The sequence below is a fragment of the Vulpes vulpes genome, chromosome 2, assembly GCF_048418805.1.
Source record: "Vulpes vulpes isolate BD-2025 chromosome 2, VulVul3, whole genome shotgun sequence".
In the NCBI taxonomy this organism is placed as follows: Eukaryota; Metazoa; Chordata; class Mammalia; order Carnivora; family Canidae; genus Vulpes; species Vulpes vulpes.
The window spans coordinates 125,786,893-125,814,030 of NC_132781.1; the positions used below are offsets into that span (position 1 = coordinate 125,786,893).

General features: G+C 43.6%; 1 protein-coding gene across 4 annotated transcripts in view; it reads right to left on the reverse strand.

Moving 5' to 3' along the window:
- The window catches only part of DPYSL3 (dihydropyrimidinase like 3), a 120,677-nt gene that overhangs the window by 31,222 nt on the left and 62,317 nt on the right, over positions 1–27,138 (reverse strand). For all 4 annotated transcript variants that reach the window (XM_072749929.1, XM_072749926.1, XM_072749928.1 and 1 more), the window contains exon 2: positions 1,510–1,598. In XM_072749929.1, the coding sequence (XP_072606030.1) occupies positions 1,510–1,529 (20 nt within the window). In that variant the 5' untranslated portion in view covers positions 1,530–1,598. The remainder of the gene's footprint in view (positions 1–1,509; positions 1,599–27,138) is intronic.

Consider the following 27,138-nt stretch of genomic DNA (forward strand, 5'->3'; position numbering starts at 1 on the left):
TAACAGGGCCTGGCACATACTGCACAGTCAATGAAAGGTAGTTCTTCTTAAAAGTCTCTCCATGCTAAGTACTGGGTTAAGTACTTGGATATGGAGATGAACAAGGTAGGGTCCTTGCCTTCAGAGAGCCTAACAGGGTCAGAATGGCTGTTGACTCATAAAAGCACAAGGGGTTTGGAGGCTCATAGAAGGGAAACCAGCCTAGATTTGGGGACTGACAAGGAACACCCACCTACAGAGTTATATCTAAGCCAAGTCTTCAAAGATAAGGAAGAGATCCACTATATCCAGTGAGCTTAAATAATGTAATAATAAAATTGAACAAGGCCAGGGATGGCTAACAGGATGAACTGGATACATCAATCTTCTACAATATCTGTTCAGTGCAGAGACATAACTCATTCTATGTGATGAAAAGTTATGTGTAGACCAAATCCTCTTTTACAGGTCACTATGTAGGGAACCTGCACAAAAACGTAACCTGATTGCACAGTTTCCAGGCTCCCAAAAGCAAATCATTTTAATTTTTTTTTAAAATTTTTATTTATTTATGATAGTCACACAGAGAGAGAGAGAGAGGCAGAGACACAGGCAGAGGGAGAAGCAGGCTCCATGCACCGGGAGCCTGACGTGGGATTCGATCCCGGGTCTCCAGGATCGCGCCCTGGGCCAAACCGCTGCGCCACCCAGGGATCCCCAAAAGCAAATCATTTTAAAAGGCAGGTATACATCTCTAAAGTACCTGTTTGAAAATGTGATCTGAGATGTATGCTTCTCTGTGTTCTGCCCAACTAAACTCCACGTAAGTTAAGGATCAGTTCAAATGGCCTCTCCAGCCCCAAACCATCCTCTGATGGGATTTCTCCTTTCTGTGCACTTCTACATCACTTATCCTCACTTGAACTCCTGTGATACCAAATGCACGAGCCTTATGTTTATATGGAGCTGTAACTGTGTGCACACCTTTTCAATAAACTTAAGGACAATAGTCACATCTTCCACTTCTCTAAGATGCATAGGGTGCCCCATCAGTGTCCTTTGCACAAAGAGGCCTGCGGCATCATTTGGTTGACTGAATTTAGATTTTTCACTTCATTCACAAGATGAGAATAAATTAAGGCTAGCTCCCATTTTAAGGGATTATGTGCAACCAGAACGAAGGGTTAAAATAAAGATTCACTTTGGGGCTCCTGGGTGGCTCAGGCGGTTGAGCATCCAACTCTTGGTTTCAGCTCAGGTCATGATCTCAGGGGCCTGAGATGGAGCCCCACATCAGTCTCCACACTCTGCAAGATGTTTGTCTGAAGATTCTCTCCCCCTTCCTCTGCCCCTTTCCTCACTCACTCACTCTCTCTAAAATAATTATAAATCTTTTTTTAAAAAGACTCATTTTTTTAGTGAGGAGAAGAAATAAAACACAGGGAACCAAAGGTCTAGGCAAGCTTCTTTCTGAGCCTCTCAGGAAGAAAGGAAGTACAAAAAAATAAAGATACGGTTCTATATACTTACTTTATTAAACCATCTTCCATGTAAATATCAGCATAAAAGGATTGATCATCATTGACGATTCTACCGCCCTTGATAAGGAGACGGTCACTCTAGAAAAGAAGGCAAACATAAGTCATTCTCAGAGCTAGGAATTCAGAGAAGAGGGGGTCTGCAAAAGTTTTCCCAGTTCACCGGTCTAGAGGTCTAGTAGGAACACAGTGACTTAAGACATCTGTGTGCTCAACGCACTCAGTGTTTGAATTGGGTATATTTGTCAGGGATCCAGTCTTTGACATTTGCCCCAGATTCAAATTAGAGCTTCACCTCTTGCATCTGCAACCTACCTAGCCACTCAGAAATATAGCTACTTGAGGGAAGACACTCTTGTGTTATCTTTTCTGGCTCACTAAGCAGTAAATATTGAAAGTAGTATATAACTTATACCTCAGTGTCTTGTATCCTGTTGGCACTCAACAGTGATTCTCAAAAATAGAACCTGGGATCAGACATACAATGAAATAGCCTCTGAAAGTCTTTATAATGACATGAGGATCATGCTATATTTAAAATTCAGGATTCTTACACAGGTATGCAAACATTGCACACAAGTTTATAGAATGTACAGGAAAAGCGCTGAATGGAAAAAAGACAAAATAGCTATAGTATTCTATAGATCTCTAGTCTTTAACCCAGGTGGAGAAATTATGCAAGATTCACATTTGCTTCATTAAACTCTCACATTTTCTGAGATGTGTCTGTTGCCTATTATGAAAAAATGTTTTTTTATAATTAAAGTCTTTTTTAAAAGTTATAACTTAGAAGAAATTTGGATAAGTGAGCCAACTGGAAACAATGCACATACAGTCCAAGGTAATTAAGGAAATATAGACATATAGCTCCTATATGTCAGTAGACGAACCAACCAGTGTCAGCTTTCAATATCACAGATTTCATTAAAAGAATGAATGGAGGGCCCTTGGCTGGCTCAGTCGGTTAAGCTTCTGCCTTCAGCTCAGGTCATGATCTCAGAGTCCTGGGATCAAGCCCCGCATCAGGCTCCCTGCTCAATGGGGAGCGTGCTTCTCCCTCTACCCCTCCTCCCTGCTTGTGAACTCTCTCTCTCACTTCCTCTCTTTCAGATAGATAGATAGATAGATAGATAGATAGATAGATAGATAGAGACAGATAGGTAGCTTTGCTGGGGTCCTGACGGCGAAGAGAAATCTCAGGAGCCTGGCTGAATGGAAAAGCTTGAAGAGAGAATGGTACGTTACATTTTGTTATGAATTCAACTTACAGACTTCAATTCTATCCACCCACCCCCCCCCCCATCCATCCATTGTTCATCTATCCACTCATCCAGCAAGTAATTATTTAATATGTATGACTAAATACATAGAGAGGATCCAGTAGTTAATGAGTCATACCATGTCACTGCTTTTATGAAACCTAAGGGGATATCTGGCAATAAAGAAAATCAACAAAAATAAATAAAACAACGTAAAATTGTATCAAGTGTCACAAAACATAAGTGAGTGGGCTTGTTTAAACCGAGGTGAAAAGAGGCCTTTGCAGGGATGATCAAAGAGATGGGGTGGGAATGGAGAGCTGCAGGAAGAGGGGATAGCATGTGCAGAGGCCCTGTGGTAGAAAGTTTTGTTTCTTTGAAAACCGGAAAAAGATCAGTGTCGAGATGGGGAGCTTAGGGATCAAGGAGGAAAGTGGCAGAGATGAAGCTGGCAAGGCAGTTGAACTGGCTTTCACAAAGAACATCAGTTTAATGGGGAAGGAAGTCTATGAATAAATAGGCTGACTTCTGGCCTCGGAAATAAAAGGGTGTGAACCAGGCCAGAAAATGAGATTTGAGGCTAGGCATCCACATGGGATATGGCTTAGTGCCACTTGGCTGCTCCCACGTTCAAGGTACTACAGGAGAGCAGGAAATTGCATCGTGTCATACTATCGGGGGAGAGGACCTGAAAGACACACAGATCAAGGAGGCACCCAGGAAAACACCCACCTCTGCCACAAGGAAAATGTACAAATGAGATCAAATGTAAATTCCCACCACGCATGATCCACAAGGCCTCCCTGATCTGGCGCTCGTCTCTATGTCCACCCTCATTTCCATCACATATAGCCTCGTGTGTCATTCCATGGCAAATTCAGAAACATGCAGCAGGCTCTCTGACCACTAAGCCTTTGCAAAAAAGTTCCCTCTGCCTTCTTGCCATGTTCACGTGGCTTCTGACAACCACCCTCTCCTCTGTCAAGCCTCGAATCAAAGTGTTTCTCCTGCAGGACGCATTACCTGACTTGCCAGCAAGTTTGCTTGCAATTTTGCTCAAACAACCCCATTGTCTACAATAACTGCTGTTCACCAGAACCTGGTGCTTCAGGGGTTCCACTGTTCCACTGTCTCCTGACTAGACCAAAGACTCCTTCGGTCTTGGGACTATACATCTCTTTGACCTTTGCACCTTTGTTCCTGGAGCTCATCCTAGACAGCTACTGAATACTGGTAAGCCGAATGGGTGAAGGGTGGGACATAGGTTGCATCATGTCATTATGACGGAAAGGCCATTTGAGTCACAAAATTATGTGATGTGGCCAGAAAGTTGGACTACTGTTTTATGAGTAATTGCAAAATTATATAAGGCAGTCCCAGGACTGTGCTTCCCAAACTAGGGTGTGCACATTAAAAGAATATAGAGTCCCAGGCCCTGCTCTAGGCCACTAAATCTGAATTTTATAAACCCCACAAATGGTTCTCATGCAGATCATCAGCCAGCCCAGCACCAAGTCAGAGACCAGCATTGGAACTCATGGTGCTGTGTGTCAAAGGCACAGTTCTGTGTGTCTAGAGAGATAGCAGAAGCATCTCTAAAAGAAGCTTTGTAGTAATAGTCTTGGTAACTCTAAGGTTTGCCTCTAATAGCTCAGTGCTCTTCTGACATTCTTTATCTTCCTAGCAAAGAACTGAAGTAAACTTTTTGGAAAGGGGCCAGCTAGCACCTGTAGTGAGCCCTGGTATGAAATATGACCACCCTCCTGTCTAGGGAACATCTAGCCTAGGGAACCAACTGACATGATCATTACTTCCTTCAACAAGCATCAAATATCAGCAGAGGGGCAAAAGCTATCTCAGGCCCATGGTGCCTCAGGGAATACTAACGAGTGATCCAAGTGGAATTAACACCATTGTGATGGCATCATTGGAAACTCTTCAAATGCTAATTCGATATATCTTCTCTGGCTCAATAATCAGGAATCAAAATAGATAGAGCACAGCGATGAAATACAGGCCGGTGGAAGTTTCAGAGATGGGAGCAACAAGACTCCTGCTCTTTGGACTGCTATGGTATCAATATTATTTCTTTTCATCATGCAGACCAGAGATATCCAAACCTCAATTCACAGAGCTCAAACACATGCTGCCCCTGGAGCTCCCCAGCCTATTCCCTACCTTCTGTTAAAGCGATTCATCAAATGACTTCGTTAATTTTAACTCTTTTCATGGATGTGGGATCCACTAACAAAGGGTAGCCTAGGCAAACTGTCATTGGACACAGGAAAGTCTGAAAGGCAAGCCTTGAATTTGGCCTTGACAAACAGCAGAACCACTGACCACCCTCAGGTTACATAAAACCAAACCTTAATGGTTACCAAACATGCTTGTCTGTGAGTTCACAGACCAGATGAACACATGCGAGGGTTGAAAACCAGCAAGACAAACAAATCTGCCATCTATGATTAAAAGTTATCCTGCATGATGTTACAAAGGACCGGTGAATGTGGTGGCCCAGCAGGGCTCTTCACTTTCTGTTCCCAGCAGCTGATGGTGTCGAGCATCTATGAGCTGATGCCCAAAGAGGTGAAATGGTCTAGTTTGGACATCTACCAAGGCTTCTCATGGGATGATATAGACAAAGAATGATGATATTTCTAGAGCACACTGGGATTATCTAGAACCCAAAATAAAGATATAGAGAGCCTAAAATAACCAAGGACTCTGACTGCCTTGGGCCCTGCCCTGTTGCCCAGGGTTGAGGATGGGAGGTCTGGAAGGCTAGTGGGGTGCCCAGGCATACCAGCAGGCCAGGTTGGGTCTAGCTGGCTTCTTCCCTGGATGGGAGAATCAGGTCGACCACTTAACGAACTGTGTCATCTTGAATTAGGACTTAACCCCTCAGAGCTTCAGTTTTTATTAGCTCAGAGTGGATAATAATACCTAGCTCACCTCACAATGGGGCGGCCAGGAATAAACGAGGGAGGGAGAGTGTGTGTGAGCTCACACGCACATGCACATGTCAAATAACTAGCACATAGTAAACACTTTTATATATTAGTTATATTGATTCCATTCATATTATTTACAGCACTTGAAAATATTTTTTAAAAGATTTAAATTACAAAGTATATTAGAGAGAGATGGTCCCCATTTTCCAAATGGAGAGATAGGCACAAAGGCGAGCGACTTTCTCTAAGCAACAGAGTTGATTAGTTCCACTGGGAAGCAAATCCAGGTCTCTACTTCTGGGCACTGGACAGATTTCCACCTGAGGCCACTGAACCACTTATCCTTAAACCTTATGACAAGGGGCTCTTTCTGACAGGGCTCTCCTTACTGTTTGCTATTAAATCTGACTGTTCCAGGGCTCAAACTGATGACCAGTTGGTTATAGCAGGTAACTTTAGGAATCCAACAACTCTGAAGCCACGACTTATAAAAGCACTGCATTAAACCTGCCCCTTATGGCCAGAGTGGGTTCATGCAGCTTATAAAAGGATGTAACATACAATCCAGGGTAGCACCAGCCCTTCAAGTCTGACAGAGTCCAATCTTTTTTCCTCACTAATGTATGGTAATGATCAGAAAAAAAAACATAAAAAATTTGTGGAGTTTGTTAGAAAAAGGGAGAGAAGAGAGACAGAAAAAGAAGAGAGGAGAGAGTGAGAGGGAGGGAAGGAGAGGAAGGGGGAGAGAGGAAGGAGAAAATAAACTCTGTAAGGAGGTGTGTGGTTAAAAACAGCTGCATTCTGGGTGGCTCAGTCAGTTTAGAGTCCAACTCTTGATCTCAGCTCAGGTCTTGATCTCAGGGTCATGAGTTTGAGCCCTGTGTTGTGCTTCATGCTGGGTGGAGAGAGAGAGAGAAAGAGAAAGAGAGAGAGAGAGAGAGAGAAGAAGAAGAAGAAGAAGAAGAAGAAGAAGAAGAAGAAGAAGAAGAAGAAGAAGAAGAAAGAAAGAAAGAAGAAAGAAAGAAAGAAAGAAAGAAAGAAAGAAAGAAAGAAAGAAAGAAAGAAAGAAAAAGAAAGAAGAAAGAAAGAAAGAAAGAAGAAAGGCTGGATTCAAACCAGAACAGAGAATGAAAAAACAGAATCTTGAACTCAAGCCTACTGGAGATGTGGGTTCCCATTTTAGTTTTCCTCGTCAAGTCTTGAACTTAAAAGAACTTAAATCACCACTTCTGTCTGTCTGAGGTAATGAGAATATGCCTCCCAGAGAAACCAGAGCCCTCTGTGGACTCCTTCCCAGTGAATAAAGTCAGTCTGAGAACAGTACTTAAGACACATCTGTTCTATACTCTGCCGACATTCCAGCAGCTCAGAATAAAAACTATAATCCTAGCAACAGAAAAGGAGGATATAAAATGAAGAACATCTCCCAAAATCAAATATTTTGTTACCTGCGTTCAAATCACAACACCCAGACTCTGACCCTCAGTGGGGACTCAAGATCCTTTTAAAGTCCAGATGAAGGCGCAGGTGGTTATTTAAAACAAATCCCCATCTGAGTAATTACACGGAACTCCCTAGAAAACATCCCCACGCTGCCGCTACCTGTGCTTGGACAAGTGACTTCGCTTCTCCAGGCTTCAGCTACCTCAAAGGGGACAATGACATCTTTCTCTGAGGGTGCTGCTCAGGATTATGGGGATGCTAGATGGAAAGGGCTGAGCTCTGTGTAGCACTGTATAAATGCTTAATACGTGGGAGCTACATCTTTTTTAGAACTGGCCACTGTAAAACTGCCCGCTCACAAATACTCAGGAGGAAGTGAACTAGCACTTTATTAATCAAAACAGAACAGACCTGGCCATAAAGGGAATGCCAGAGACGCCAGTCCCCACTCAACCCTCGGCAACTGTTCTCAGCTCCTGCCACCAGCAGCCAAGCTCAGCCAAGACTTCTCCTCTCAAACCCACCCCCAGAGGGCAAGTTCTCCTGGTCCCTCCAGGTCATTCTTCCTCTGGAAATAAGCCTCCACGAGGAGGTAACAATCCACTTGCTCTCTTACAGCAGGAATGGAGAGTGGGTGGCATTCTTAAACCTGTCCCCAAACCCACTCTCCCTGGGCAATGTATGGATCTGTCTCTAAGACCCTCACAACGAATTTACCATTGAGACAGAAAGAGAAAGACCTGGGAGAAAAGAGACACCTGGAAGAGAAATGCAGTTTCTTGGCTCTGAGTCTGTATTGAAACTGAGCAGTTTCACAGCAGATGCCACAGATGAGTCTCAAAGACATTCTTTCTCTCGTCATCAAAATATACGTAATCCCAGGTGTGCTAGACGGAGGATCACCAGGGGCACTGCCTTCAAAGCAGAGTTCCTAACAACGGGAAGTACCATGTTCACTTTATTAGGTTTATTTTGGCCCTGGAGGGGTGGAACCCAAGGCAGGAGAGGCAAGAGAGGCAGGAGAGACGCTAACCCAGAGGAATCAGTAGCCACGAGCAGTATGAACCAGGGCAGGGTGGACACTCGCTCCTCTGAACTAGAACAAAGCCAGCTATGTGCATTCTTCCCGCCCCAGGACCATGTTAACCACTTCAGAGATGTGATTATCAGAGGGCCAGACAAGTTATGTAGCCTGCCCTGGGTCAGAATGGAGTGGGGGATGAACTGTGGATGGCATATTAATCCCAGCCCCCTGATAACAGTCTCCCAATCTTCAGCAGGGTTCCAGCCACCCATCAGCACAAGTGGATAACCAGGTTAGGAACGAGACGTTGGGGAGGGGAGGTGGACAGAAGCCACAGAGCCATTCTGGTCACAAGCAGGAAGGTCAGCTGGGCCTATGAAGCCCAAATCTCAGACACTTGTGCACCATTTTCATGATATTTGGCCTAACCTGGTAGAAACTGCACTGTCATTTACTCCATCTTAATAAATGTAATGTATTCTTAATAAGTATATTTTCAAAGTAAACACTGTCTTACTCCTATAAATTCTAAGCCAGTATCACTTACCAAAAATAGACAGCAAACCTAGGAATGAGTACTATAAAAACATCACTATATTTTGGCGACACTGCTGCCTTCGAAAGGGTTTTGAAGGAGGAACTCAGATCTGCTGCCTTCTTTAAAAAACAAAGTTATCAAGTGTCAGCGAGGTGTCCAATTCAGATGAGCAAGACACTGAGACTTCTTCCTTGAACCGCTCAGCAGGTTAGAAAAAGAAAGGGGACAAGATGTCCCAATGTGGGATTCAACGTTATTTAATGCCCTCTTATGGAACAACCTAAAATGATCTCACGAAACAGCAGGAATTCCACCCCTGCTCTTTAAACATGGACCACCGTGGGCCGACGTGGGCCAATGTGAGTCCACACGCAGTCACAAGGACGTCTCAAATTCCAGGCAGCACATCGGAGGAAGGAGATTACTGGGGATCATAAAGGATCACTGTACCAGAAGGTTAGGGGGGGTTGGGGGGGATGAGAGAAAGAGGCAGAGTAGGGTAGATGTGGTATGGGAACACACATGCCTTATCAGAAAATAGGAAGCACCAGATCTGGAGAAAAAAAGAAACTAGCACATCTTTAGCTGGATGCTGAGAGAGAAAAATAGAAAGGCTGCTGTCTGGGATGGAAAGCAACAACAGTTTGCACAGCCATTCAAGAGTTTAGGGAGAGACTAAGACAGTGTGGAACTGACCTGTATTTGCATCTCTGCTACTAAGTACGGTGTGGTATTGGCAGGTGACCTGATCTAATTCTGAACCCCAGTTTCTTTGTCTTAGTGGAGTTCAATTAATCCTCAGCTTCCTTAGCTTTAGTTCTCTAAAAAGGTCTGCTTACGTATCTATAAAGTACAGATCCCTAACATGAGAATTAACTATCACGCAGGGTCAGACACTTGGAAAACTCTCCATAAGTGGTAGGCATAATGCTACTGCTGCCACTACAACCACTGTGCCACCATCTCAAGTTTACTGCTCTGCCCATACAGATATACAACTTAAAGGCAAATCCAAATCACAGGAAAAGTGTAAAGTAGGTATCACTATTATATATAAACTATGTTGCTCAGGACCAGAATGTAAAGTAGGATACAGACTAAAGAAAAGTCAGTACTTTTAAGAGCTAATTGATGACCATCTTTGGTGTGAATTTAGGTGATGGTTTTGTGCTTTATTACTTGTTTGCTTTTGTTTGTTCCTTTTTAGTCCTCAAATCTATGCAGCTACAGTAAAAGTGCTCTGTACATAGGCAGACTGGATAACTGGGATCCAGCTTTGTTCAAACAGTATCCCATGTCCCTTGAGCTCAACAGCCTGTGCAAAAGCCAAATGCCTACTTCATCAGGAAGGAGTGCATGAAATTTCAACCCAGGCCTTGATTCTAGGGATAAATGGGCTTAATAATTCATTACTGAAACACACACTTCTGTGACTACTGCCTGTGAAGTTGTAGGTTAGGAGCATGTAGAAGTAAGCTATGAGCACAAAGAGCAATACGACGTCAAGAGAAAGAGTCAAACTATCTACATAAAATGATCAGTGGATGCCAGTAGTTTAGGGAGATAGGAAGTGAAGGGGGTGCCCTGAAGATTTGAGGGGCACTGAAACTATGCCATAAGATACTTTAATTGTGGATACGGGATGTTTCACATTTGTCAAAACCACAGAACTGCACAAGAGTGAACCTTCATGTAAAACTATCGACTTTTGTTAATAACATATCAACACCAGTCCATCAATTGTAACAGATATACCACACCAAAGCAATATGCTAATAATGGAAAACTTTGGGGTAGAGGGAACAGAGGGAGTTTATGAGCGTGCTCCATGCTTTCTGCTCAGTTTTTCCATAAACCAAAAAGCAAAGTCTGTCAACTAAGAGAGAGAAAGATAAAGAGAAAAATCTTCTGTCCAGTAGAAATCAAGTAAGAGTCCACAGAGACCTTATAGAAGTAGGTCTTGGGAAAATGACTCATCTGGACACCAGGGTACAGCCAAAGAGATAATTCTGACCAGAGTGAGAGAATAATATTTTTTTTAAGATTTAATTTTTTTTAAGATTTATTTATTTTATTCGAGAGAGAGAGAGAATGGGGGACGGGCAGAGGGAGAGAGACCATCTTGGGCAGACTCCCCTCCCTGCTGAGCACGGAGCCTGACAGGGGGCTCGATCTCACGACCCTAAAGTAACAACCTAAGCCAAAACCAAGAGTCAGATGCTCAACTGACTGAGTCACCCACGTGCCCTGAGGAATGATAATTTATCACTAGCATTTACTGAAACCTTCTTATGCGCTAGAAAGTCTTCAAAGAGTTCAATGAACCATCAGTGAAATGCTGATATTCTCCTCATTGCACTGATGAAGACATGAAAGCTTACAGAGGTTGGCTCGTGGTCCAACATCACATAACCATTCAGTAGGAAAACCAACTGTATCAATGCAAGGAATGCATTTCAGTGGGCAACGATGGTGTTGGGCAGAGTCCCTGATGCCTAGAATCCCAGAATGGGGGGCTCAAGAGATAGCTGGCTAATGATTTGGCCTTCATTCTGTGGATGCTGGGGAGCTCTAGAAGGATTTTGAGAAAATGAATGAAATACAATCTCAGAGTAGAAAAGAAAAAAAATAAGGGGCACCTGGGTGGCTCAGGGGTTGAGCATCTGCCTTCGGCTCAGGTCGTGATCCCAGTGTCCTGGGATCGAGTCCCACATCGGCTCCCACAGGGAGCCTGCTTCTCCTTCTGCTTATGTCTCTGCCTCTCTCTGTGTCTCTCATAAATAAATAAATAAAATCTTAAAAAAAGAAAAGAAAATTAAGCTGACAAAATAACCATGCTGGAGATAAAGGAATGAATAGCAAGTGACAGGAGAAAGAAGGAAAGGGGAAGGGGAAGGGGAAGGGAAAGGGAAAGGGAAAGGGGAAGGGGAAGGGGAAGGGAAAGGGAAAGGGAAAGGGAAAGGGAAAGGGAAAGGGAAAGGGAAAGGGAAAGGGAAAGGGAAAGGGAAAGGGAAAGGGAAAGGGAAAGGGAAGAAGCCTATACCATTCAGGGTACAAGGAGAGAGAAAATATTCAAAATGGATTATTAAAGAGAGTTTAGCAAAGTGATTCTCTAACAAAGTATGGGCAGGGTTTGGGAAATTAATCGGATGTGTAGACTCCAGGGCCAACCAACAGGGAGTCACACCATCCCCAGGGAGCAGGGAGCCACATCATCCCCAGGCCTGAAGACAAGAGGAGGGAATAGTTGGGGGGGGGGCAGCTGTATGGACAGCTCTGCCTGACAGGAGCTGTGACCTTCAGGACAGGCATGCAAGCCACTCCTCAGTGATCCAGAAGGAAGGAATCAGGAGGGCAAGATACCCTGACCTCACTTGTGTACCTTCCTTCCAATCTCCTAGGTGTGCTGAAGGAACTGAATCCAAGTCGGAGCCTAAGGGCAAAGGGCCTCCAGATGCAGGCCCAGATTGCCTCACAGCATGAAGGAGGGCAGAAAAAGTGGAGAGGGTAACTGGAGAGGCAAGCTGAAAATATCCCACCCAGTCCCTGAATATCCAACCATGGGACATGATGTAATACACTGCAATACAGCAGTACAATGGGTTGTCATTCAGTTTTGTTTTTTTTTAAAACAAGTTAAATCTGTACCTTGACTTTAAAATAATTCACAGGTCCAAGTGCAAAACGATTCTATTGTTGCAAAAGCAAAAAAAGAATACTATATGTAATACATTTATTATTATGTTCTTGTGTGAGCAAGAGAAAGGTCTAGAAGGGTATACACCAAATTATTCACATTGGAAATGGCAGGGGGAAAGGATGCAGATTGAAGAGGTATGGAAAACTTGGTAACTTCTCCCTTTCTCTTTCTCTACTATTTATTTATATCACTCCACTAGTTGCACAAAGTATATGACATTTTATAACTTCTACTAGGAGTTTAATAAAGAAAATTATAGTGGAAAAAGAATAAGGTGACAGATGTGGTCCAGGTGACAGCAAGAATATGCGGCAGAAACTGCAGGGCATGCTGTGGAAGAAAGTTAGAATCAACTCAGCAATGAAAGGTGAAGGGAAAATGATGTGTCTAAGCAGACTAAAGTTTCAGGGCAAGGTGGCCAGGAAAGACTTGTGAATAAAAATGGAGAACAGAAAAGAGAGTAACAAAGTTGAGGCACAGAGTATAAATAATAATTCTGACCCAATGACCCAGCAATCGCACTACTGGGTATTTACCCCAAAGATACAGATGTAGTGAAACGACAGGACACCTGCACCCCAATGTTCACAGCAGCAATGTCCCCAGTAGCCAAACTGTGGGAGGAGCCACGATGTCCTTCGATAGATGAATGGATAAAGATGTGGGCTGTATAGACAACGGAATATTACTCAGCCATCAGAAAAGACGAATACCCACCATTTACTTCAACATGGATGGAACTGGAAGGTATTATGCTGAGTGAAACACGTCAATCGAAGAAAGACAATCGTCATATGATTTCACTCATATGCAGAATATAAGAAATAGTGAAAGGGACCAAAAGGGAAAGGAGGGAAACTGAGTGGGGGAAAATTAGGGAGGAAGACAAACCATGAGAGACTCCTAACTCTGGGAAACAAAGAGTTGCAGAAGTGAACGTGGGTGGGGGGTGGGGTAACTGGGTGACGGGCACTGAGGAGGGCACTTGGGATGAGCACCGGGTGTTATACTCTATGTTGGCAAATTGAATTTAAATAAAAATTTTTAAAAATAATAATTTTGAGATGCTGGTCAACCGCACAGCCCTGAGGCAAACAGCTGGATATGTGGGCCTGTGATTTAGGAGGATAGGCAGGGATCAACGATCGGACTTGAGTTAATGCCAACCTAAAAGGCAACAATGGATAACAGAGAGACTCCTGGAACGGGGGTCAGGAGCCCTGGATTCTGGTCTTAGCCCTGTGACCCTGAGCAAAGCCCTTGGCCTCTCTGAGCCGCCATCCAATAAGTCGTACTCACTTCCTCTTTTAGAAGTAGACTCCTCTTTGATCATTTCTGACTGGCAGGTGGCTTTGACGGGGCCTTTAGAGTGACAGGGAAGCCTAGTGAATTCCCAGCCTACTGCCTGTCAGGAACAAGAAACTCTTTCACCGAATATGAAAGGCAGCCAAATGCAATTCCCAGGGGAGGAGTGCGGGCTCAGGCCTCAAAATGTGTGAGCGGCACCTTCAAATGACAGGCAACTGGTCCCCATCTATTTGTGGAGGCCACAAGGATTTTTCTCCAAATCTGACCTTATACTTTTAAGATGGGCGGGGCTGCCTGGGGATTGTGGTTCTAGGCACATAACCACTGGCTTATGCAACTTCCCCAAACCGGTTCTGTGGTGGATGCATTAGGAGAGCGTACAGCTGTGATGTTCCAGCTCACACCAAATCGCTGCAGAAAGGGCCCCTGGAGAGAGATCGGAGGAGGGAGGGACCATCTCCAAGACCACAGACACCCCCCCGTTTGTCTCGCCTTGGAGCCCAGACATCAGAGACTAGGTCTGTATGGTAGCACAAAGAGGGGCCTCATCATTTGTTCTGTAGCTCAAGAACTCAGACGGTGAATGAGTGCCAGAGGAATGGTGGGAAGGGGAAGGGCAAGATGAAGAAAATGACATCCACCCCAAAGGACTAAAGTGAGGAGTGAGCCCAAATTCTGGTACATAGTAGGTGCTCAATAAATGCAGGTTTCTTTACAGACTAGGACACAGGTCTCAGGTCAGTATTTCTCACTTGGATGCAGGCCCACTCTCCTCTATCCCTGAAAAGTAGCTTGACACTGCATTTCTTTTTAGTGTGTATGTGTGTGTGTGTGTGTGTGTGTGTGTGTGTATACAAACTACCTTCCTACCCAAACACTTTTCAAAGAATATGGCGAGCTGAGACGACGGACCAGTTCACTCTTTTTTTTCTGGCTCTTTCTAGACACAATTTAGCATAGAGTGGTAATAACTGAATCTCTTGCTCAGTCTTCTATCTGCCTAGAAACCTGCAAACCCACAGCTCTGTTTTCATTTGACAGACAAGTGGTTATGAAAGAAGTGGCCATTTTTTTTACTCTTGGACCTCAAACTTCTCTAAGTTATACTGACAGGGAAAAGTGCAGATGCTCTGAGAACAAGGACTTTGAGAGGTCAGGTGGATGTTGAATGAAATGATCCCTTGAAATAAATACAAGTGAGCCAGAATGCCTGGATGGCTCAATGGTTGAGCGTTTGCCTTCAGCTCAGGGTGTGATCCTTGGGTCCTGGGATCGAGTCCTGCATCGGGCTCCCTGCATGGAGCCTACTTCTCTCTCTGCCTAGGTCTCTGCCTCTCTCTGTGTCTCTCATGAATAAATAAATAAAATCTTTAATAAATAAATGCAGCTGGGCCTCCATTTAAAAATTATCAGAACTCAAAAATGAGATCAGCAGGCTGTTAATTCTATAACAAAAGGTCTCTTCACACAATAGATACCTCCCAGAATATATTTAAGACTATCTTCAATTTGCAAGTATCACACTGAAATCACAGGACTGGATTCCCTCCTCATGCCTGAAGGCCTGCAGACTCCATCCCTACCTGCAAAGCCTTGACATCCCTTCTCTGCTTCATACTCCTACGCACTGCTTCACATCCTATGATTGTAACACCAGCAGAACAATATTTTGAAATAATCCCCAAGCAGCCCTTTCTTTTATGGCCTTTCTCTGCTCAGAAATGTTTCAAAAAGTGCTATGAGGACTGACGTTTAGAGTTGCAGGTGTTTGATGCATACCCAAGCAAGATGTGCTTTGTGACATGTATTCAATTGTGTCTAAAAACCCAGCAAACAAGTTACAACCTTTGCAAGCCCCTCCCAGTGGGCTCAGAGGGAGCAAATGTCCATCCCTATGTTACCACTTTTGTCCCTGTTCTCAAATCTTTTCACTTTCATTCACTGCTCCATTCATCCATAGTTAGACTGAGCCAGGCCTGGGTGATGCAGTGGGGAAGGACACAGACATGGTCCCTATCGCCATGAAGCAGACAGTTCAGGAGCTTTCTGAGAACCCGGTTTCCTTGACACCTGTTCTCTCCAAGCCACTGACCCCAAGGAAAGCACATCGAGTAAAGGAGCAGTGAGCCTTTTCATTCACAGATTCATTTACCCATTCATTCTGTCATTTAATGTTTATAAATGCCTCCTGTTCACAGCACTAGGCATACAACATGAACAAAATACATTCCCTGCCATTGTACTGTAGTGGTTGGCAAAACAAAGACTAAGTAAGCTAACTAAATTAGTAGGGTAATGGCAACAGTGATGAGTGGAATTCAGATAGAGGGCAAGGGGATAGCAGAGGCTTAGAAGAGCCTGAAACTGCTTCTGATGAGGTTTCTAAAGAAGGCATGTCTAAGAAGCTTTCAGCTGGACAGAACTCTGGATGATCTGAGGGGGCAAGCCAAATAAAGAACGGCTCTTAGGAAAGATTGCTCCCCACTCCCAGGGAGCAGCTAGCAGCAAGCAGTAAGCACTGCAGCTCTGAGCTGGAGACAGGCACATCCAAGGGCACACGGGAAAAGAGGATGGCTGATGCAAATCACTGAGGAGCAGTGGCAGGGCTGGGAGTCCAGAGAAAAGGACAGTCGGGGCCAGGCCACGTGGACTCTTGAGAGCCATCGTCCATTTCATTCCAAGTGCAACAGATGTTTGAGCAGGGGAGCAGCTTGATCTGATTTACATTTTTAAAGGATCCCCCGGGCCGTGTACAAAGAGGATGACCTATGTGTAGGCAAAGTGGAAGCACAAATATTAATTAGGGGGTTGCAATAAGACAAGGGAGGCTTGAGCTAGGGCGGGGGAGAGTGATGAGAAAGAGTGACAAGTGGTTGGATTGAGATTTGACTCTAAAGGCAGAACCAACAAAGGTGCACAGCTAGTCTGTGGCTGAGCTGAGCCTTAACTCCAATATCCACTGAAAACAAACCCTAACCACAGCTTAACTTGATTGAGCCTTCTTAGTAATAAAGCCCAAGCAACTTTAACCTCTACATCTAGGCACTGATAGATTGCACCAAACAGAAAGGCTTCCTATTGCAAACACTTCAAAAATATGTCCTTATAAAACCCTGGCATAGGTAGTTTCCAAATCTGCTCATGTTACAGATGTATACGTCTGGATTCCTGTTCTAGCAAATGTCACCCAGTGTGGGTAAGTCCATCATTCCAAACCGTAATTCTTCACTATGGATAGCTGTTCATTTCAACACATGAAGGTCTAAGTCACTGGGAAGACTTTGTAGTGACATTCAAATAGCTTGATTATCTTTTAAAATTTCCCTGAACTGGGGGGTGGGCACTGAGGTGGGCACCTGATGGGATGAGCACTGGGTGTTATTCTGTATGTTGGCAAATTGAACACCAATAAAAAATAAATTTATTATTTAAAAATAAAATAAAATAAAATAAAATAAAATAAAATAAAATAAAATAAAATAAAATAAAATAAATAAAATAAAATAAAATTTCCCTGATCTCTGTATTTTTCCTAAAATCAGGGGCCAAATATTTTCTGTTCAATCCATTAAGTGGATTCTTAATGTCAAGTCATTGACTCTGGAGAACATGTTTTCTTCTTTCTAACTTTAAACAACTAAAGATTGTTTCAGTGTCACACAATCACACTGGTGGTGACACAGATCTGATTAACTTCTTGTCAGACAAGGAGAACTGGGAGCTCACTCCACCAGCTAGTTACTACGGAACTTTAGATAAGCTAACCTCGTGACTCTGTTTCTTCATCTGTAAAGTGGAGCTATAAATAATTATAATCTGGATGTAAGGGTGGATTGAGATGTCATATATAAAATTACGACTAAAAATCAGCCAGTATGAGCTCTGACATGGCCTTATGTCTTATATTATTTATTTGGGTTTCCCTTTTCTGTTCACTGAGAACTTCCCAAATTTGAAGATTTGAATTTTTAAATGCCTTTGTCCTTAACTTCTCCCTGGACTGGTGTACTAGGGCAACCATAAACAAAGTACCATAGACTGAGTATCTTAAACAGCAGATATTTGTTTTCTCATAGTCGGGGAAACTGGAAGTTCTAGATCAAGGTGTTGGCAGGGTTGGTTTCCCCTGGGGCCTCTCTCCTTTTTTTTTTTTTTTTTTTTTTTTTACATTTTATTTATTTATTCATGAGAGACACAGAGAGAGGGAGAGAGAGGCAGAGACACAGGCAGAGGGAGAAGCAGGCTCCATGCAGGGAGCCCGACGTGGGACTCAATCCCGGGACTTCAGGATCACGCCCTGGGCTGAAGGCGGGCGCCAAACGGCCAAGCCACCCAGGGATCCCTGGGGCCTCTCTCCTTGACTTGCAGATGGCCTACTCCTCCCTGTGTCCGCAGATGGGCTTGTTCCGTGACTCCATCCTAATCTCTTCTTATAGAGCCAATCATAATGGATTAGGGCCCATTCCAATTACCTCATTTACCTCAATCAGGTCTGTAAAGGCCCTATTGCCAAATCCAGACACATTCAGAAGTATTAGGGGTTAGAACCTCAGCACGTGAACTCTGAGGGGACAAATTCAGCCAATAAGAGACCCTCAAGCTCCCCCACCTCAAAAAAAAAAAGGGGGATGTGGGGGTAAGAAAAACATCGAACTAGAGCAAGGAAAACAAGTTCTATGCTTCTTTTTTTCCTTAATTATTTTGCTGTGTGACCTTTGGCAAATTATTTTCCCTCTTTGGCCCACGTTTTCTTAATCATTAAAATTGAGGGGGTTGGAATAATGGATCCCTTATTTCTCTTCCTGCCCTCAACTGAGCAAAGTGAAGTATTTCCCAGAATTTCTCACATCAGAAAGGGTCTGAGATGGACCACGCCATGAAGGAACTGAAATAAAAACAAAATGAAACATACCTTCTTTGTGGAATCAACCCAGGATGAAGTCTCTAGAAGCAGAAGATTACATCCAATTGCTCTAAGACCTTCTAAGTTGTTTATGCCCTCTCTCTCTGTAAGGCCATAATTTAAACCAATTTAGTTGGATAAACCAGAAACCCCAAGCTGAATTTATCAATATCCCCAAACAAAGTAATCTCATCAAGATTTGGGACACAAATTGGCTTTGAGGGAAAGAGTGTATGATTTCAAATAAAGGTCTCCTTGAAAGAATTAAGGGGAAAAAGTTTTAAAAACAAACATACATACACAGAGAGAACGTAAAATTAAAACCAGCTTCCAAGCTCATAGGTTAAGCCATTAAGGAGATGGGAGAAAGAGCTGGGCATGTTTCCTCTCCAGCTGTGTAGCTCAGGTCCCAGGACACTGTGTACCTCTGCAAATGTCAACAGCCTCAGCGAGTCAGACAGGCAAGCAAGGGTGGACCTGAGAAAACCAACATGCTCACTCAAGAGCAAAAGAAGAGAGAGGAAAAGCAAAGATCTCCACGGAAAATGGCACAAGTGCCAAAGCGATGATAAGAATATAGGATGAAGATGAAAAACAGTGGGTTTCAAATCTATAGTCTGGCAATCTTGAGCTGAGCAACTTGGGGCAAGTTAGCCTCTCACCCTGTGATAGCTTTTAATATAACTTCACTTAGAGAACAGCAACTGAAAACAAATACATCATTTCATTTTTGTCATTAATACCAAGACCTCAGAAACAAACAAAAACTCAAACAAAATGGGATTCATTTAACCAGATCCCCAAGCACTGAAATATGTAGGTTTTTCAAATTGCGTTAGGGAAGGATATTTGAAACATGGAAAGATGTCATAATATATTGTGGAACAGAGAGTAGGACATAAAACAACACGAACGCTATGTGGTACCATTTTAATAAATGGCATATACCGTCTTAAGAAAAAGTTCTAAATGGGTATATTCATAAAATTTCAAACGGCTGTCTCTGGTTAATTTCAGCATAGCTTATTTGTATTGTCCTCATTTTATTTTGGTAAATTTTTCTACAACCCTCATGCTGTTTTTTGTATTTGGGAGGAAAAATTCCTACTTAATTTTAAATTCTCAGTGCCCTACAATAAACCAGATAGAAGAAGCCCTAATTCATTCAGCCCCACTTGCATCTCTCTTTCCTTGCCTGTCTAGACTAAAGCACTCTGTAAGGGGATTCTATCTCTATCAATCTCACAGAGCTACAGTTAAACAAAACCTCAGCAGAATCTTGCTTTGGATTTATTGAGAAGCCAGGGAGGGTCCTGTGGGGTATGCAATGAGAAGGACGCATCAAATCCATGTTAAGAAGAAACCCTGGGGGTGCCTGAGTGGCTCAGTTGGTTAAGTGTCTGCCTTCTGCTCAGGTCACAATCCCAGCGCTGGGGTCTTTGCTCAGTAGAGAGCCTGCTTCTCCCTCTTTGCCTCCTGCTCCCCCTGCTTGTTCTCTCCCTCTCTCTGTCAATAAATAAAAAACCTTAAAAATAAAAAAAAGGAAGAAGCAGAAGAAAAAGCCCTCATTGGTATTTCTATTTATTGATGCAAAATAGCCTCCGTGGCTAAGAGTGGTGGCTTCCTCCCTAGCAAGTTGGACCTGCAAGTACAATTGTGTGGAGCTGCTCTGGCCCTGCTGGGAAGTGAGGCTGCCTGTAATGGGAAGGCTGGAGAGCCTCCGGGACCACAGTCACAGCTCATGCAGAGGAGAGCACCAAATGGCTGTTTTCTGCACCTCTCATAACCCCAACTACTCATGCTTCATAGGAAACAGGCGCAGGGAAGGCCTTAACCCTGGACCTGAGCTAAGTGAACTCCAATCTGAAAGAGTGTCTCATGACCCTGGAAGTGGAAGAAGATAAAAGAAGACAGAATTTAAGGTAGCTCCCATAGCAGTTAAGCAAGTGAGGGGAGTCGGTCCGAATTTTGGTCCCACCTCAGAAGGCTTGTGTGATCCTAGGCAAGTATTTTGATCTAGGTTCTCTCCACAATAAAACGGCAGGACCGAGTCGGGAATCCATCTACCTACTAAACAGTTTTGAGGATTACATGAGATAACAAATAAAAAGCACTTATCACAAGATATGATAAATATCTGTTATTGTTATTAGTTGTAGTAGTAGCTACTAATAGTATTAGTATTACTAATTACTAATTACTACTAATTAGTAATTACTATTACTAGTTACTACTACTAATAAGTAGTAGTTTCATTATAAACTAATCTCCCTGCTGTGTTCCAGACAAGATGCTCCAGGGACAAGCATTGCTCGATCCAGAGCCAATGGTCAATACTTGCCATACAATCAAAAAAGAGCCAAATGCTGTTATTATACTTGATTATGTTATACATGACATTTTCTAATAATACTTTATTTCAAGTGCTTTCTGATCTGAGGTTTTAGGTTCCATGAATATATTTTAGTTCTTCATTTTGCCTGCCCTTATAAATGTTCTCTTCAAAGGACCTAGTGACTATTATTACCCAAAGATTATTGAGACCATAAACCATATGGTTTACAGCCAGGGATGAAACTTGGCAAAATGTGCTTGAAGTTTAACTGCCCTCACCCATCAAAGCAAAAAAATGAACTTCAGAATAAATGCTAATAACAGGAAGAGCTCCAAATATATGCCCAGAGAAAGCTGACAGATGCAGTGGAGTGAGAGACTAGAAATATTTGAGTAAACACACACACAAGCATAAAAAGATTCCATCTAAATGACCGACCCTAATAGGGAAGCAAGAAAGACCTATGGGTTGCTCCTTCACCAAGCTTTCTAAAAAGTAGGGTTTTCTGTACAAATGCAGACTGTCCTATCTAGCTGCTGCTATTAACTCCAATGGCTTGTGGTTTCTATGCAAAGGCAGAAAGGCCTCAATTCACATCTATGTTGGATCCTGGTTCAAAAAGTCATGGTGACAATTTTCTCTATTTGAAAGGAAGCATAAAGATCTCTTTCCTGTAAATCATTTGCTGGAAGAGAAACAACGGGTCTGTTTGCAAGCAAGAAGTACCCAGGCAAGCCCTGAGAAAGGCTGAGAATGGGGTCAGATGCAGGATTTGGAAAAGGGGGTGGAGGGGAGGTCTAAGACGAGAGAAGTGCAAGTGAGGGCCAGGCTCCCTTTGCCCCAGTCAGGTCCTAGAGTACAGCTGACCCTGCTTGTTCTGCTAATGTGCTGTCCTTTTTCTCTTGGCTCAGGGATCCTGTGCTGGCTTCTTAGAGCCAGGCCTTCTTTCTTAAAAGTTAATATTCAAGACAGCTAGGGCACCTGGGTGGCTCAGTGGTTGAGCATCTGCCTTCAGCTCAAGGTATGATCCTGGGGTCTTGGGAGTGAGTCTCACATCAAGCTCCCTGTGGGAAACCTGCTTCTCCCCTGCCTGTGTCTCTGACACCCTCTCTCTCTCTCTCTGCGTCTCTCATGAATAGATAAAATCTTTTTTTAAAAAAAGGAAATTTAATATTCAAGACAGCTGTCAGTGAAAGGACAATGTACAAGCACAAATGCACGCACATGTTCTGATCGTCTTCTGCCTTGAAACTATTCCTGCAAAGTAAGTCTTGCACCCATTCATTCAACAAATATTTACAGAAGGCTTAATATATGCCAGCCAAAGACAAAGTACTGGAGATTCAGTGGTAACAAAATCCAAACCATACCTACCTCATGGGGTATCCATGGCATTATCTGGCCTCGGGGGAAGGGTTATTTCCATGGGATGGAAGCTGCCACACCTAAAATATTGGCATGAGCACCTGAAAAGAGTTTGGTGGAGCATATACAGACTAGGGGCTGTTTTCTGCTGGGTGCCTGTTTACCTGACCAGTATAGACTTGGGGCCATTTGTTCCCTTTGTGCCCTTATCGTTGATAGCCTTGTCCAAAAGAGGGGCTATATGTGCCAAGCAAAGAAATCATGGTCTTATTTTAATAAACTCATTTGAATTAATACCAACGTGCTGCTGAGGAAAGGACATTATTACATTTCTCTCCTGTACGGAGTCTATTAGCCAAGTCTACCCTCTGAATGAGAAAAAAAGGCTGGGATTTCAAGTGTAAAAGGCAGCCAAAGACCCTTAGACCCAACACAGATGTGGGCTGGTTCCACTGAGTTTAAGCCAACAAGGAACCGCTCTGCTCCGACTTTCTTCACATGGAGTTCTCTTCCTTTGATGCCCTCATTTGACTGATGCAGAATGGAGAAGGAAAATAAGGGTTTGCCCAAAGTCACCCATAATTTAGAGGCAAGGGCAGGCCTGAACCACAGCATGCTGACACTCCGTGCAGGTCTGTCTTCCCCTGTGTCAAAGAACAAGAGGGCTCCTTTGCTCTAGGAACCAGCAGAACTCCTCTCTTAAAAAGTCGAATCTCACTTTAACCTGCATATCTCATTGTTCAGTGCTTCCCAGGAAAAAAAGAGAGAGAGAGAGAGAGAGAGACTCATTAAGCCAGGAAAAATGTGTCCTTGAAATCCAGATGTCCCCAGTAGGCTCCTCCTCAACCATTTCTAAAGCGGAGCTCCCCCATCTGGCTTAGAGTGCTGGGTGTGTCCTGTGCTTCTGGGGCCCAACGGGAACAGAGAGCTTGGCTCCTTCTAGGTCTGGGAAGCGGACAGGGACAGCGAGCGTGAAGGGGCCTTGGGCCCAGATCTGTACTTACACAGGGCAGGAAAACAGCATCTGTGTTTCCACACTGCACTCATACATGCATCTGGGCAAAAGCCAGAAGCTAAGTCAGACAGCTGGCAAAGCAATGCATGAACCACTGTGAGGAGGGGAGGCACTCAGTTGTTGCTGCAGTGATGACGTGATCATTTTGGCCAGATCATCCCCACGCCTTCCACCCTGAGAAGCCCGCATTTGTGCGCTAACAGGTGTGGGCGGCTGGAGGTGATGGGGGTGGGGAAAACCACCGGTGGGTATGGAAGGACAGGCTGCCTTCCTGCCTTCAAAACTAACTCTCCTCTGGAGGATTCAGTCCCAGGATCTTGCTTTCTCAACTGTGTACCTTTAAGTCAAGTTAGTAAAACTCTTGCAGCCTCTATCCAGAGCACCAAAATGGTAGTTAATCGTTGCAGCTCCAGGAGATGCTACAAGTCAAGTGAGGCAATCCATGTAGTTTGTGCTAAGCCACTCAATACGTGGTAGCTATTAACAGCTCCACTATGCTTCGTTCCATCTTTCTAACCACTGAGATCCCTACAATCTAATTAACAGAAGAGAGTTCCTCAAGAGAAGTTGGATTTTTTTCAAAGATTTCATTTATTTATTTGAGAGAGAGAAAGAGAGAGAGCGCACACATGAGCAGGAAAAGGAGCAGAGGGAGAAGGACAAGCAGACTCCATGCTGAGAATGGAACCAGAAGTAGGGCTCGATCTCACTGAGGCCCTGAGATCATGACCTGAGCCAGAAATCAAGGGTCAGACACTGAACGGATGAAGCCAGTTGGAGCCCCAGAGAATGTTTTGTTTTGTTTTAAGATTTTATTTATTTATTCATTAAAGACAGAGAGAGAGAGGCAGAGACATAGGCAGAGGGAGAAACAGGCTCTGTTCAGGGAGCCTGAGGCAGGACTCGATCTCGGGACCCTGGCATCACGACCTGAGCCAAAGACAGACCCTCAACCACTGAGCCATCCAGGTGCCCCAAGAGAAGTTGTTTTTATAAGTAGACTCCACATGGAGACTAGGACCAAAGAGGCCAAACTGAGGAGCCCATCCTATCCCACCACACAGTTTTTTTGGTCTATCTCATATATTGAAATACACACGTATACTCAGTTTGATGAAAGAAATTTCACAACAAAAGAGTGTGCAAATAGAAAATAGCTGATTTCTCTGGGTTGTCCAGGGTCTTTCACATTTGTTTCCGAAGGGCCCATAGAAAATGGAAGCAAAGGTAAAATGGAACACTGATTTGAGAAGGGAGTAACTGGGGAGCCGGTCAGGCTTCCTATTAACATTCATCACAGGAGGTGATGACATATTCAAATTTCCAGTTCCCTTATGATTAGGAGCACTGATTTAATCAAAAAGACACAGATTTATATCCTAGGGAGACATTCCTACTGGCATAAACAATTTGTGACTTTTCAAATGTAATAAGCAAAAGCAAATAGTTCTATAAAATATGTCAACAGGTAAAGAACAGAGGGCCCATTAGGATATGAAGGGTTTTTTTGTTCTTTTTCAAATTCAATGCTATTTTTTTTTCCTGAGGAGAAAGGGCAGAGAAAAAGCTACTAAACAGGGAGTCATGAAGAAATTGCTAGAAAGGGTAATCCTAACCTGGGTCACTTTAGCCTTCAAGCTAATAAGGATTGAAAAAATGACCCAGTGTAAGAAAAATGCCCTTTATTTAAGTTAAAAGAAAATCTCTACATCAAAGTCCAAAGTCCTATTAGATTGTGAGAAATGAATGAGAAGCCTACTTTTGAAGAACACTGCAATATAACTGAAGCAAGAAAAAAAAAAATAAGAAGAGCTCTTATATAACATTGCATTAATTTTTGTTTTTGAGAACTTGTGTTCAAAAAATAGCTTCCTAAGTAGCTTTTTCCTACCCCAGACCCTTATCATGTCTTCCTCCTCATTAATTTCCACATTCCAGAGTGGTTGGTATTTTATAAATAAATTAGTGTTGCAGCACCTGGGGGTGCTCAGTGGTTGAGCATCTGCCTTTGGCTCAGAGTGTGATTCCGGGGTCCTAGGATCGAGCCCCACATCTGGGTCCTTTGCTCAGTAGAGAGCCTGCTTCTCCCTCTGCCTATGTCTCTGTCTCTGTCTCTCTCTCTCTCATGAATAAATACGTAAAATCTTACCAAAAAAAAAAAATGAGTGTTTACCATTTTGAAGAGATCAGGGCTCACACACCACTACAGGGTCACTATCTTCATGGAGGCCTTTCAACAGCCCTCCCACAATGAGATAAGCAGGGAGATTTTCATCTATAAGCTGACAGTTCTACCCCATAAATTGGAATTCTCTGAGGAAATCTATTCCTCTAGAATTCCCCCAAATGTCCAGCCAGCTCCATCATAGCTACTAACAGGCAGAGCTGTCTAGACACCTGAGGCACTTTGCTTATGCTTCAGAAAGAAGAGTAACAAGCCAGGGGTGCCAGGGTGGGTTAAGCCCATGACTCTTCATTTGGCTCAGCTCATGATCTCAGCGTCATGAGATTGAGCCTTGTGTGGGGCTCCATGGGCAGCTCAAATCTGCTTGGGATTCTCTCTCTCCCTCTGCACACGCCCCCCCCAAAATAAATAAATAAATAAATAAATAAATAAATAAATAAATCAAGAAAGAAAGAAAGAAAGAAAGAAAGAAAGAAAGAAAGAAAGAAAGCAAAGGGGGATCCCTGGGTGGCTCAGCGGTTTAGCACCTGCTTTCGGCCCAGGGCATGATCCTAGAGCCCCAAGATCGAGTCCCACCGGGCTTCCTGCATGGAGCCTGCTTCTCCCTCCTCCTGTGTCTCTGCCTCTCTTTCTCTCTCTCTGTGGGTGTCTCTCATGAATAAATAAATAAAATCCTTAAAAAAATAAAAAATAAATCTAATTAAAAAAAAAGAAAGAAAGAAAGAAAGAAAGCAAAAAAGAAAGAAAGGAATAACCTGGCTGAGGATCACCACATAGCTGCTCAAAATACAAGTAAAAAATGAACACCCTGGGCAGTGCCTGGGCTGAGATTTCCATGATCAGATATCTAAGATGCTTCCCATTCCTAACTTTTACTCTGGAATTTCCCTACCAAGATGCCTTACACGGATAGAAGTGACTGTGGACAACTCCATCTCTTTTGGTCTCCTAAACACTAGTCCTCCAACCCCTAATGCTAGCTCCTGGACTAAAGTGACACCTCTGGAAGCGAGAAGACACAGAGGCTGGGGTAGGATTACACTCACGCCCTCTCCTGCTTCTTGGCCACCTCTAGGCCCCCTGCCCAGCCACTGCACTTCATAAGGCCCCATCCCTTCCCCTCGGGAATAAAAACTTCCCATGGCACCCACAACGCTCACACCCTTCAAATGGGACCACGGCACCCTGATGATGCGCCCTAGAAAAGAACTCCCCAGGTTGGGTTCCTGCCTGAGGATGTGTATTCTGGGAATTCCCAAACATCACACATGTATAGCCCAACCTCCAATGCAGCCGAGATGCACCATCTGCAAGATAATATTTACGGAAATCCAATTACCGTTTGCATAAAGCCAATTTTTTTGTGATGTATCTCCCAGAGGGAATTCTGGAACTCTTTATCCACACCTTCCAAATCTCTGCTGCATGCGCCTCTGGGAGGCAGCAGCTGTACCAGGACAGCTGAAGCTGGGAAGCCAGAGAAGTCTGGGTTTATTTCCAGCTTTGCCCCAAAATTCTCGCTGGGTAATGCTGGATAACTAACCTCACCTATCTGTGCTTCGGTTTCCTTACAATGGTTTTTTGCAGAGACTCTG